Source organism: Schistocerca cancellata, chromosome 1 (genome assembly GCF_023864275.1).
Source record: "Schistocerca cancellata isolate TAMUIC-IGC-003103 chromosome 1, iqSchCanc2.1, whole genome shotgun sequence".
Lineage (NCBI taxonomy): Eukaryota > Metazoa > Arthropoda > Insecta > Orthoptera > Acrididae > Schistocerca > Schistocerca cancellata.
Genome location: NC_064626.1, coordinates 1,118,160,378 through 1,118,174,682, shown reverse-complemented (window position 1 = coordinate 1,118,174,682; position 14,305 = coordinate 1,118,160,378). Strand labels below are relative to the sequence as shown.

Sequence of the window (14,305 nt, the reverse complement as noted above, 5' to 3'; positions counted from 1 at the left end):
CGGCGAACCTCAACATTTTTATTTCTTCTCCATGGACTTTAATACCTACTCCGAATTTTTCTTTTGTTTCCTTTACTACTTGCTCAATATACAGATTGAATGACATCGGGGACAGGCTACAACCCTGTCTCATTCCCTTCCCAACCGCTGCTTCCCTTTCATGCCCCTCGACTCTTATAACTGCCATCTGGTTTCTGTACAAATTGTAAATAGCCTTTCGCTCCCTGTATTTTACCCCTGCCATCTTTAGAATTTGAAAGAGAGTATTCCAGTCAACATTGTCAAAAGCTTTCTCTAAGTCTACAAATGCTAGAAATGTAGGTTTGCCTTTCCTTAATCTATTTTCTAAGATAAGTCATAGGGTCAGTATTGCCTCACATGTTCCAACATTTCTACGGAATCCAAACTGATCTTCCCCGAGGTCGGCTTGTACTAGTTTTTCCATTCGTATTAGTATTTTGCAGCTGTGACTTATTAAACTGATAGTTCGGTAATTTTCACATCTGTCAACACCTGCTTTCTTTGGGATTGGAATTATTATATTCTTCTTGAAGTCTGAGGGTATTTCGCCTGTTTCATACATCTTGCTCACCAGATGGTAGAGGTTTGTCAGGACTGGCTCTCCCAAGGCCGTCAGTAGTTCCAATGGAATGTTGTCTACTCCCAGGGCCTTGTTTCGACTCAGGTCTTTCAGTGCTCTGTCAAACTCTTCACGCAGTATCGTATCTCCCATTTCATCTTCATCTACATCCTCTTCCATTTCCATAATATTGTTCTCAAGTACATCGCCCTTGTATAGACCCTCTATATACTGCTTCCACCTTTCTGCTTTCCCTTCTTTGCTTAGAACTGAGTTTCCATCTGAGCTCTTGATATTCATACAAATGGCTGTCTTTTCTCCAAAGGTCTCTTTAATTTTCCTGTAGGCAGTATCTATCTTACCCCTAGTGAGATAAGCCTCTACATCCTTACAGTTGTCCGCTAGCCATCCCTGCTTAGCCATTTTGCACTTTCTGTCGGTCTCATTTTTGAGACGTTTGTATTCCCTTTTGCCTGCTTCATTTACTGCATTTTTATATTTTCTCCTTTCATCAGTTAAATTCAATATTTATTCTGTTACCCAAGGATTTCTACTAGCCCTCGTCTTTTTACCTACTTAATCCTCTGCTGCCTTCACTACTTCATCCCTCAGAGCTACCCATTCTTCTTCTACTGTATTTCTTTCCCCCATTCCTGTCAATTGTTTCCTTATGCTCTCCCTGGACCTCTGTACAACCTCTGGTTCTTTCAGTTTATCCAGGTCCCACCTCCTTAAATTCCCACCTTTTTGCAGTTTCTTCAGTTTTAATCTACAGTTCATAACCAATAGATTGTGGTCAGAGTCCACATCTGCCCCTGGAAATGTCTTACAATTTAAGACCTGGTTCTTAAATCTCTGTCTTACCATTATATAATCTATCTGATACCTTCTAGTATCTCCAAGATTCTTCCATGTATACAACCTTCTTTTATGATTCTTGAACCAAGTGTTAGCTATGATTAAGTAATGCTCTGTGCAAAATTGTACCAGATGGCTTCCTCTTTCATTTCTCTCCCCCAATCTATATTCATCCACTATGTTTCCTTCTCTCCCTTTTCCTACTCTCGAGTTCCAGTCACCCATGACTATTAAATTTTTGTCTCCCTTCACTACCTGAATAATTTCTTTTATCTCATCGTACATTTCATCAATTTCGTCATCATCTGCAGATCTAGTTGGCATATAAACTTGTACTACTGTAGTAGGCATGGGCTTCGTGTCTATCTTGGCCACAATAATGCGCTCACTATGCTGTTGGTAGTAGCTTACCCGCACTCCTATTTTTTTTATTCATTATTAAACCTACTCCTGCAGTACCCCTATTTGATTTTGTATTTATAACCCTGTATTCACCTGACCAAAAGTCTTGTTCCTCCTGCCACCGAACTTCACTAATTCCCACTATATCTAACTTCAACCTATCCATTTCCCTTTTTAAATTTTCTAACCTACCTGCCTGATTAAGGGATCTGACATTCCACGCTCCGATCCGAAGAACGCCAGTTTTCTTTCTCCTGATAACGACGTCCTCTTGAGTAGTCCCTGCCCGGAGATGCAAATGGGGGACTATTTTCCCTCCGGAATATTTTACCCAAGAGGATGCCATCATCGTTTATCCGTACAGTAAAGCTGCATGCCCTCTGGAAAAATTACGGCTGTAGTTTCCCCTTGCTTTCAGCCGTTCGCAGTATCAGCACAGCAAGGCCGTTTTGGTTAGTGTTGCAAGGCCAGATCAGTGAATCATCCAAATTGTTGCCCCTGCAACTAATGAAAAAGCTGCTGCCCCTCTTCAGGAACCACATGTTTGTCTGGCCTCTCAACAGATACCCCTCCGTTGTGGTTGCACCTACAGTACGGCCATCTGTGTCGCTAAGGCACGCAAGCCTCGCCACCAACGGCAGGGTCCATGGTTCATGGGGGTAGGGGTTAGAGGTAAATTTGTTAAAAATACATATTTTTCAATTAAATCTAACACTGAAAAATCCAGGATGGAATGTAACAATATTATGAAAAGGAAAATTGCTACTCACCCATATAGCACAGGTTCTGAGTCTCAGATAGGCACAACAAAAAGACACTTACAATTAAAGCTTTCAGCCGCTAAGGCCTTCGTCAACAGTAGACGACACACACACACACACACACACACACACACACACACACACACACACACACACACACACACTACTGCAGTCTCAGGTAACTGAAAACACACTGCAAGCAGCAGCACCAGTGCATGATGGGAGTGGCAACTTGGTGGGGGTAAGGAGGAGGCTGGGATGGGGAGGGGGAGGGATAGTATGTAGTACGATATGGGTGGCAGACAGTGAATTACTGCGAGCTAGATGGAGAGCATGGGAGAGGTAGGGAGGGGAGGAAATTGTGGAAAAGGAGAGAAATAAAAAGATTGGGTGTGATTATACTTGTAAAATGCATGTTGTAATGCTTACTGTAGTTGAGTCGGTGTAAATTAATCCCTGACAGCTGTTATGGGCTGGGTGCAGCAGCTTCACAGGCCTACCTCAACCAATAACGTAACGCAATTTTTTAAACATATGGCAATGTCTTGATGTTGTCACAGCTCTATAGACAGCTATTGTTTGACCTGCTGCTGTTAGTGCTTCACATTCGAAAGCTGGCAACAGTGGTACAAACTGTCAGTCGTTATCTAATGTCAACCCATTTATAACTGTCGCATATGTGGAGTGTCTTTTAATTGTGCCTGTCTGCAACTTAGCGTGTCTTTTTTATGTTAAGTAGCAATCTGTCTTTTCCTGTATTGTTAAACTTGACAATGTACAGAATAAAACAGAAAATAAATGACAATGTGCATCAAATGTGTTCTATCTTGGAAACTGTTTGGAATAGAGTGTATCTCCACCCATACGAAGTTTTTTGCTTCAAATGGGCATTCCTGTCATATCTCAGAATACTGATTGTTCCTTCCTGAGACACCCTGTATACCTCACCATTTACAAGATACTGTAGCTAACTTAGGTATAGATCTTCCTATCACATTTCTTTTGTGTAGCATGTTTAACATGGTAAATAGTTTTTTGCAACACACTGACAGAAGTCACCAGTTATAAGTCTTAAATACAAATGTTATTAATTTCGGAGATAATAAAAATTTATGTCTTTGAAATTATTTCACCTGAATGCACATACTTCTCTGATCACTCCAAGGTGGCACTAGGTGTTTACTCATGGTGCGATCAACTTAAAAAAGGTGCCCTTTGTAGATGCTAAATAAGTAAATAAGAAAACATTTAAATGCTAAGTGTGCAAAACCAGTCACATCGCAGTATCCCTGTGCTACATGATAGAGCTTGGAAGCTATCTGTATGGTACAGGCTGAGAAAAGAATTCTACCTGCATACTAAAAGCTGTACACTATATCTCTCTTGTCGTCTACAGTTCTCAATATTGACACACACTTCCAATATGCAACTGCAACATATGACTGTCTCACATTACTCTTCAGTTCCGGCCTTTCAGTCAGTTCCTCGACTTGCGCCATAGGGTGGTGGGGTTTCGGGTTCCGCTGGATAGGTCAGGAGTCCACTACACGCAACAAGCGGCTACACGGGTAGCAGGGGTTGTGTGGCGTGGGCTGGGCGGTTTTTTAGGTTAGATAGCCTCGGGCAAGTGCAGAAAGGGCAACAGCCTCAACGGGTGCGGGGCAAAGTCAGGACATGCGGGGACCAAGCAGCAATCGGTATTGTAATTGTAAACTGTCGAAGCTGCGTTGGTAAAGTACCGGAACTTCAAGCGCTGATAGAAAGCACCGAAGCTGAAATCGTTATAGGTACAGAAAGCTGGCTGAAGCCAGAGATAAATTCTGCCGAAATTTTTACAAAGGCACAGACGGTGTTTAGAAAGGATAGATTGCATGCAACCGGTGGTGGAGTGTTCGTCGCTGTTAGTAGTAGTTTATCCTGTAGTGAAGTAGAAGTGGATAGTTCCTGTGAATTATTATGGGTGGAGGTTACACTCAACAACCGAGCTAGGTTAATAATTGACTCCTTTTACCGACCCCCCGACTCAGCAGCATTAGTGGCAGAACAACTGAGAGAAAATTTGGAATACATTTCACATAAATTTTCTCAGCATGTTATGGTCTTAGGTGGAGATTTCAATTTACCAGATATAGACTGGGACACTCAGATGTTTAGGACGGGTGGTAGGGACAGAGCATCGAGTGACATTATACTGAGTGCACTATCCGAAAATTACCTCGAGCAATTAAACAGAGAACCGACTCGTGGAGATAACATCTTGGACCTACTGATAACAAACAGACCCGAACTTTTCGACTCTGTAAGTGCAGAACAGGGAATCAGTGATCATAAGGCCGTTGCAGCATCCCTGAATATGGAAGTTAATAGGAATATAAAAAAAGGGAGGAAGGTTTATCTGTTTAGCAAGAGTAATAGAAGGCAGATTTCAGACTACCTAACAGATCAAAACGAAAATTTCTGTTCCGACACTGACAATGTTGAGTGTTTATGGAAAAAGTTCAAGGCAATCGTAAAATGCGTTTTAGACAGGTACGTGCCGAGCAAAACTGTGAGGTACGGGAAAAACCCACCGTGGTAAAACAACAAAGTTAGGAAACTACTGCGAAAGCAAAGAGAGCTTCACTCCAAGTTTAAACGCAGCCAAAACTTCTCAGACAAACAGAAGCTAAACGATGTCAAAGTTAGCGTAAGGAGGGCTATGCGTGAAGCGTTCAGTGAATTCGAAAGTAAAATACTAGGTACCGACTTGACAGAAAATCCTAGGAAGTTCTGGTCTTACGTTAAATCAGTAAGTGGCTCGAAACATCATGTCCAGACACTCCGGGATGATGATGGCATTGAAACAGAGGATGACAAGCGTAAAACTGAAATACTAAACACCTTTTTCCAAAGCTGTTTCACAGAGGAAGACCGCACTGCAGTTCCTTCTCTAAATCCTCGCACCAACGAAAAAATGGCTGACATTGAAATAAGTGTCCAAGGAATAGAAAAGCAACTGGAATCACTCAACAGAGGAAAGTCCACTGGACCTGACGGGATACCAATTCGATTCTACACAGAGTACGCGAAAGAACTTGCCCCCCTTCTAACAGCCGTGTACCGCAAGTCTCTAGAGGAACAGAAGGTTCCAAATGATTGGAAAAGAGCACAGGTAGTCCCAGTCTTCAAGAAGGGTCGTCGAGCAGATGCGCAAAACTATAGACCTATCTCTCTGACGTCGATCTGTTGTAGAATTTTAGAACATGTCTTTTGCTCGAGTATCATGTCGTTTTTGGAAACTCAGAATCTACTATGTAGGAATCAACATGGATTCCGGAAACAGCGATCGTGTGAAACCCAACTCGCTTTATTTGTTCATGAGACCCAGAAAATATTAGATACAGGCTCCCAGGTAGATGCCATTTTCCTTGACTTCCGGAAGGCGTTCGATACAGTTCCGCACTGTCGCCTGATAAACAAAGTAAGAGCCTACGGAATATCAGACCAGCTGTGTGGCTGGATTGAAGAGTTTTTGGCAAACAGAACACAGCATGTTGTTCTCAATGGAGAGACATCTACAGACGTTAAAGTAACCTCTGGCGTGCCACAGGGGAGTGTTATGGGACCATTGCTTTTCACAATATATATAAATGACTAGTAGATAGTGTCGGAAGTTCCATGCGGCTTTTCGCGGATGATGCTGTAGTATACAGAGAAGTTGCAGCATTAGAAAATTGTAGCGAAATGCAGGAAGATCTGCAGCGGATAGGCACTTGGTGCAGGGAGTGGAAACTGACCCTTAACATAGACAAATGTAATGTATTGCGAATACATAGAAAGAAGGATCCTTTATTGTATGATTATATGATAGCGGAACAAACACTGGTAGCAGTTACTTCTGTAAAATATCTGGGAGTATGCGTGCGGAACGATTTGAAGTGGAATGATCATATAAAATTAATTGTTGGTAAGGCGGGTACCAGGTTGAGATTCATTGGGAGAGTCCTTAGAAAATGTAGTCCATCAACAAAGGAGGTGGCTTACAAAACACTCGTTCAACCTATACTTGAGTATTGCTCATCAGTGTGGGATCCGTACCAGATCGGGTTGACGGAGGAGATAGAGAAGATCCAAAGAAGAGCGGCGCGTTTCGTCACAGGGTTATTTGGTAACCGTGATAGCGTTACGGAGATGTTTAACAAACTCAAGTGGCAGACCCTGCAAGAGAGGCGCTCTGCATCGCGGTGTAGCTTGCTCGCCAGGTTTCGAGAGGGTGCGTTTCTGGTTGAGGTATCGAATATATTGCTTCCCCCTACTTATACCTCCCGAGGAGATCACGAATGTAAAATTAGAGAGATTAGAGCGCGCACAGAGGCTTTCAGACAGTCGTTCTTCCCGCGAACCATACGCGACTGGAACAGGAAAGGGAGATAATGACAGTGGCACGTAAAGTGCCCTCCGCCACACACCGTTGGGTGGCTTGCGGAGTATAAATGTAGATGTAGAAGAGTGCCTACCAGTGCCACACATGTTTACATGTGTTGAAATGTTGGTACTATATTTCCAGAATAAATCTTATAATCTGTAATTGAGTATCCACTGTTTCAAAACTTCCTGGCAGATTAAAACTGTGTGTAAGATGTGGAACCTACAAAGGCGGTCCGAAAAGTCTTTCCCTGATTACAGAAATTGATAACTCAGGCTAGAAGTAAGATACAAATATGAAACTGGTGTCTAATTGTTTACAAACTATCAAAGTTTTTTTTCACACATCAGTAAACTTCCACATGAGCACCCTTGGTAGCACGTAGCACATGTAGGCGATATTCAATTTCCGTCCACACATTAGCCAACATCACTGGAGGGATCGATTCAACGACTGTGGTTATCCGTTGCCGCAGGGTTTCAAGATCTGGTACACATGTTCGGTAGACCTCGTCATTGACATAACCAATTATAAAGAAGTCTAATGGGGTTATGTCAGGAGAGCATGGAGGCCAAACCGTTGGCCCATCACGACCAATCCATCGCCCAGGAAAGGTCATATCGAGATAGGCACGGACGTCCAAACCCCAATGAGGCGGTGCTGCATCTTGCTGAAACAAGACATCAGGGTGACACTGAATCAGCTGAGGAACAGCATACAGTTCCAACATATCCAGATACACTGCAGATGTGATGGTAACCTCAGCGAAGAAGAATGGCCCAATAATTTGATCGTGAAATAGCGCGCACCAAACATTCATCTTTGGACTGCCTCTGGTGCACTCCATGACCTCGCCAGGGGGTTGTGAACCCCAAATGCGCACATTATGGTGATTCACTACTCCACTGACAAAAAAGGTCGCTTCGTCGGAAAAGGCAATTCATATGAGATAACCATCATCGTCCTCAATACGTGATAGCATTTTGACTGCAAAGTCATATCGATGTGTACTGTCATTGGGCAACAAGGCCTGAACAATTTGCACTTTGTATGCATGAAACAATAAGTGTTTGTGTAAAATGTCATGGAGACAGCTTTTTGGCATCTGTAATTCACGTGAGCCCCTGCGCACCGATTTCTTCAGACTTCGCAGAAAAGACTGCCTTACAGCTTCCACCCTGTCTGCCTTACAGCTTCCACCCTGTCTGCTGAGGTTCTTGGTCGACCAGACCTCGGAAGGTCAGCAACAGATCCTGTGTTCTTGAACCTCTCATACCAGGCTTTAATGCTCTTGACATCAGGTGGATTCTTTCCAAATGTTGTCTGGAAGTGTGCCTGCACTGTGGTTGGTGATCGTGTCTCATGGTACCACAGGGCACACTGTGCCTTCTCCTGATTGGTTAACATGGCTTCTTGGGCACTGCACCTCATCCACTACTTACGTACTGCAAACCTAAAGCAGAAAAATAACTTTGATAGTTGTAAACAATTCGACACAAGTTTCATATTTGCATCTTACTTCTAGCCTGAGTTATCAATTTATGTAATCAGGGAAAGACTTTTCGGACACCCTGTATTTCATAGGCAATGCTCTTACCAACTGAGCTTAAGCCATTTATTTTTGAAACAATGTCCCTTCTTGACCAATTTACAACCTCCCCAATATGAAAGTCTTAAACAAAGATTGAGGCTCTACACGATACTTCTCCTCTGTACCACTAACTGCAAATGGGAGAGCCAGAACGAAGATATTCTATTCTTGATTATCAGCCTTTTTTCATCATGTTCCTATGTTTTCCTTTAATTTCCTGTTATGTTGTAGTTCTTATTATTTTGAAGTTGTGCAGCACATTGCTATTACTAGGGAATGTGTATCTCAACTATTGTAGTCTGTTGTTACTTCCTTTCTGTAGCTATTTGGTCTTATCTCGTGTGGATAGCAGATTGTCCTACCTCCCTCCCCATCACTTCTCACCTGAACCTTACATATTTCCATTGCCTTTTCCATGTGCCCGTTCTCTTTGTTTTCAGGTGAAGCACTGGAGAGGAATACAAGTTAGCAGTCCAAGAAGATTTTGTACTCTTAATTAACATCCTTACTTGCTCTGCTTCAGATGCTGCTAAAGAAACAGATGTGACCCTAGACCGACAGATTTTACTCCAAGAAATTGGCAAGTCTCTTATGTGTGCTGATGTTGGGCAGTATCTCCAAGGAAGTCAGCATGAAGCATTCATAGAAAGCTGTGAAAAATTAATTTACTCACCACTAAATGTGCTCCAGCTAACTGGTTTTCAAATGCTCAAAAAGTAAGTTTGATGTAATTTGCATCATTACTATTGTGGTAGCTGTATCTGTTGCTCTCTCTCTCTCTCTCTCTCTCTCTCTCTCTCTCTCTCTCTCTCACACACACACACACACACACACACACACACACACATTATAGTTGTAAACATCCAAAACTGTGTCTATGGAGTAATCTCAGTTTGAAGTTAATTTTGTGTCTATAAGATTCTTAAAACTGTTGGGTAAGTGGTGAAAGTTTTTTATGGCTGAATATCTCACTCTTTTCTGTACTGCTCTAAGAACAAGTGATGACTAGTTTAAATTATTCCTCATCGTGTTGTTAAATTATTGATGTTACTGCAATGGTCTAGTACATATTATGTGGGCTGTACATCCACAACAACTTAATTCACTGGTGTGATTCATTTTGCATGATAATACTAAAATATTGCACAAATTCACAGCAATAAAGTATGTATGTATGTGTATGTACGTACGTATGTGTATGTCTGGAATCTTATCCCAAACCCCTCTATTGATTTTAACAAACTTTGACACAGAAACAGCCAGCATCATGAGTATCAGCACTGTGCGGATTATAAATTACAAATCCGAAGATTCGGGATTTGATCCCAAGTCAGTATAGGTGTTGTGGCATTTATCATGTTAACCTCTGACATTGCTGTGAGTTTGTAAAACATGTATTTTACACCATGGTTAAGATTTCGTGTTAAATTGTAATTTCCACCTTCTTAAGGAGCAGTTTTCAGTCAAAGTGCAGTGGAGGCTACCATTTTCAATAAGAGCAAACATATTAAGTCACTATGATGCTCAAACAAACCCTTTCTAAATGTCAACATCTGACTTATATTGCACTGTAATTTTAAGTAGTGTGTGTTTTGATCTGTTACTTGGTATTATTATATTAACGTCAACACCTTGAACAATGAAATGCTGTGTGTGTGTGTGTGTGTGTGTGTGTGTGTGTGGGTAGGTGGGTGGGTGGGTGCGTACACATAAAGGGCATCATTGTAATTGTAAGAGTAACTCTTGTTAACTTTTATTTCAGATCTCATTTGATAGATCTGTTGTGTGGAGGTAATTTTTCATTTCATATCACTTCATATATTTGCTACTCATTATTGCACACAGATTATCTCGGTTTCTGTACTTTCAGGTTGGTGCCATTCTTTTCTGCAAAAGATTCAAGCATGGGACAAGTGACTGGCGAGGAGATGCCCACTCCAGGCCTCAGCCTCCTGACCAGTTTGCTGGACAGAGGTGAAGCCGCGACCGGTGCTCTGCTTACTGAGCTGCGTATGGGCGAGAGCTGCACTCTGGAGCCGTTCACAGAGTCACATGCCTACTGCAGTGCCTATCTGCTGCTGTGGTCGCTGACCCTGGAGCTCTGCGCTCATGCATCGCCACAGCTAAGATACCAATATGCAGCTAAACTCAGGTACTGCATTGTTTTTCATCTCCCATGTTCTTCTCCTTCCTCATTTACCTTACCACTGAGTCTCACTTTTAGCACATTGTAACGAAACAGGCTGTATTGGGTCATTCCGTGTACCCAATACAGTAGATTTCGCAGTATGCGATACACACTAAAACAGATGTGGGTAGTGTATAAAGACGCTTAGTGAATAAGGTCACTTAGTGTAACTTTGTGAAATAGTGTAACAAAAATGTTAAACTGTGTCACACACCAATTACTGTAAATTAATGTACAGTTAGGATAAGTCATTACCACTTTGATATGAATTTCGGTATGTTTTGAAGAGAAAGAACAAGATTGGGAGTCAGTGTTAATAGTGTATAAATGTTAATAACCTTTTTCATTCAGTTTTGTTATAATAATTCAATTTGTAAAATTCATTGTTTACCATAACGTAAATTAAGTCTGTAAACCATTAATTTTGGAAAAGCCTAACATTTATGTATCTTTGCAAGTCAGGACAACATATCCGTATGGAAATCACCAACTAAATAAAAATCTGTAACTAAATTCGTAATTAATGTTTCTCGAACATTCTATAGAGAAATTCAATGCAATGTCCACATATTACGAAAACTAGAGAAGATTCATTTAAATTGGAGACCTAACCTGATTCAAAAAGACAGTTTGTATCATAAATAATGTTAGAAGAACGATTCATTAATCTGTTGTAACACAATTTAAAGATTTTGGGTTGTACGTAATTATTCCACATTTTAGCCTTCAAATGTTTTAAAAAAGTCATAGCATAATAATGTCAAATAACGTAATTGTTAAAAGATGTATAAATTCACATTGTCCAAAAAGCTAGAGAAGAGCAGTTGGAGGATTAGCTTGTGTGTTGCAGTGCCTGTTAAGTTGTGACAAATAACCAAGTGTTGCTAACAGATTAATTGCTGTATGTCTGGTAGTGACCCAAGACTTTCTGCAGTGATGCTATCACCTCCAAAAATGTAAAACGTGCTGCACTTCTGGATCTGGTTATGTTTTAACATGTACTGTTTCCACTGTTACTGCTGAAATATAATGTTACTCATAGTACCACAGCATGTTGTTGTTGTTGCAGTCTTCAGTCTGAAGACTGGTTTGAGGCAGCTCTCCATGTTCTACATCTACATCTACACTCCGCAAGCCACCCAACGGTGTGTGGCGGAGGGCACTTTACGTGCCACTGTCATTATCTCCCTTTCCTGTTCCAGTCGCGTATGGTTCGCGGGAAGAACGACTGTCTGAAAGCCTCTGTGCGCGCTCTAATCTCTCTAATTTTACATTCGTGATCTCCTCGGGAGGTATAAGTAGGGGGAAGCAATATATTCGATACCTCATCCAGAAACGCACCCTCTCGAAACCTGGCGAGCAAGCTACACCGCGATGCAGAGCGCCTCTCTTGCAGAGTCTGCCACTTGAGTTTGTTAAACATCTCCGTAACGCTATCACGGTTACCAAATAACCCTGTGACGAAACGCGCCGCTCTCCTTTGGATCTTCTCTATCTCCTCCATCAACCCGATCTGGTACGGATCCCACACTGATGAGCAATACTCAAGTATAGGTCGAACGAGTGTTTTGTAAGCCACCTCCTTTGTTGATGGACTACATTTTCTAATGACTCTCCCAATGAATCTCAACCTGGTACCTGCCTTACCAACAATTAATTTTATATGATCATTCCACTTCAAATCGTTCCGCACGCATACTCCCAGATATTTTACAGGAGTAACTGCTACCAGTGTTTGTTCCGCTATCATATAATCATACAATAAAGGATCCTTCTTTCTATGTATTCGCAATACATTACATTTGTCTATGTTAAGGGTCAGTTGCCACTCCCTGCACCAAGTGCCTATCCGCTGCAGATCTTCCTGCATTTCGCTACAATTTTCTAATGCTGCAACTTCTCTGTATACTACAGCATCATCCGCGAAAAGCCGCATGGAACTTCCGACACTATCTACTAGGTCATTTATATATATTGTGAAAAGCAATGGTCCCATAACACTCCCCTGTGGCACGCCAGAGGTTACTTTAATGTCTGTAGACGTCTTTCCGTTGATAACAACATGCTGTGTTCTGTTTGCTAAAAACTCTTCAATCCAGCCACACAGCTGGTCTGATATTCCGTAGGCTCTTACTTTGTTTATCAGGCGACAGTGCGGAACTGTATCGAACGCCTTCCGGAAGTCAAGAAAAATAGCATCTACCTGGGAGCCTGTATCTAATATTTTCTGGGTCTCATGAACAAATAAAGCGAGTTGGGTTTCACACGATCGCTGTTTCTGGAATCCATGTTGATTCCTACATATTACATTCTGAGTTTCCAAAAACGACATGATACTCGAGCAAAACACATGTTCTAAAATTCTACAACAGATCGACGTCAGAGATATAGGTCTATAGTTTTGCGCATCTGCTCGACGACCCTTCTTGAAGACTGGGACTACCTGTGCTCTTTTCCAATCATTTGGAACCTTCTGTTCCTCTAGAGACTTGCGGTACACGGCTGTTAGAAGGGGGGCAAGTTCTTTCGCGTACTCTGTGTAGAATCAAATTGGTATCCCGTCAGGTCCAGTGGACTTTCCTCTGTTGAGTGATTCCAGTTGCTTTTCTATTCCTTGGACACTTATTTCGATGTCAGCCATTTTTTCGTTGGTGCGAGGATTTAGAGAAGGAACTGCAGTGCGGTCTTCCTCTGTGAAACAGCTTTGGAAAAAGGTGTTTAGTATTTCAGTTTTACGCTTGTCATCCTCTGTTTCAATGCCATCATCATCCCGGAGTGTCTGGACATGATGTTTCGAGCCACTTACTGATTTAACGTAAGGCCAGAACTTCCTAGGATTTTCTGTCAAGTCGGTACCTAGTATTTTACTTTCGAATTCACTGAACGCTTCACGCATAGCCCTCCTTACGCTAACTTTGACATTGTTTAGCTTCTGTTTGTCTGAGAGGTTTTGGCTGCGTTTAAACTGGAGTGAAGCTCTCTTTGCTTCGCAGTAGTTTCCTAACTTTGTTGTTGTACCACGGTGGGTTTTTCCCGTCCCTCACAGTTTTACTCGGCACGTACCTGTCTAAAACGCATTTTACAATTGCCTTGAACTTTTTCCATAAACACTCAACATTGTCAGTGTCGGAACAGAAATTTTCGTTTTGATCTGTTAGGTAGTCTGAAATCTGCCTTCTATTACTCTTGCTAAACAAATAAACCTTCCTCCCTTTTTTTATATTCCTATTAACTTCCATATTCAGGGATGCTGCAACGGCCTTATGATCACTGATTCCCTGTTCTGCACTTAGAGAGTCGAAAAGTTCGGGTCTGTTTGTTATCAGTAGGTCCAAGATGTTATCTCCACGAGTCGGTTCTCTGTTTAATTTAGAGTACCCTGTGCAAGCCTCTTCATCTCTGCATAACTATTATAACCACCATCCACTTTAACCAGCTTGTCTCCCTCAACAGTTTTTACACGCCCCACTTCCTTCCATTTCATTTTCATTCATACTCTGCCAGCCACCTTACAGTGTGT

The 14,305-nt window shown here is 41.8% G+C and overlaps 1 protein-coding gene across 1 annotated transcript in view; it reads left to right on the top strand.

Moving 5' to 3' along the window:
- LOC126092275 (E3 ubiquitin-protein ligase listerin) overlaps window positions 1-14,305 on the top strand; it is a 156,564-nt gene that overhangs the window by 117,907 nt on the left and 24,352 nt on the right. The window contains exons 17-18 of the mRNA XM_049907795.1: window positions 9,121-9,313; window positions 10,468-10,749. Of these exons, the coding sequence (XP_049763752.1) occupies window positions 9,121-9,313; window positions 10,468-10,749 (475 nt within the window). The remainder of the gene's footprint in view (window positions 1-9,120; window positions 9,314-10,467; window positions 10,750-14,305) is intronic.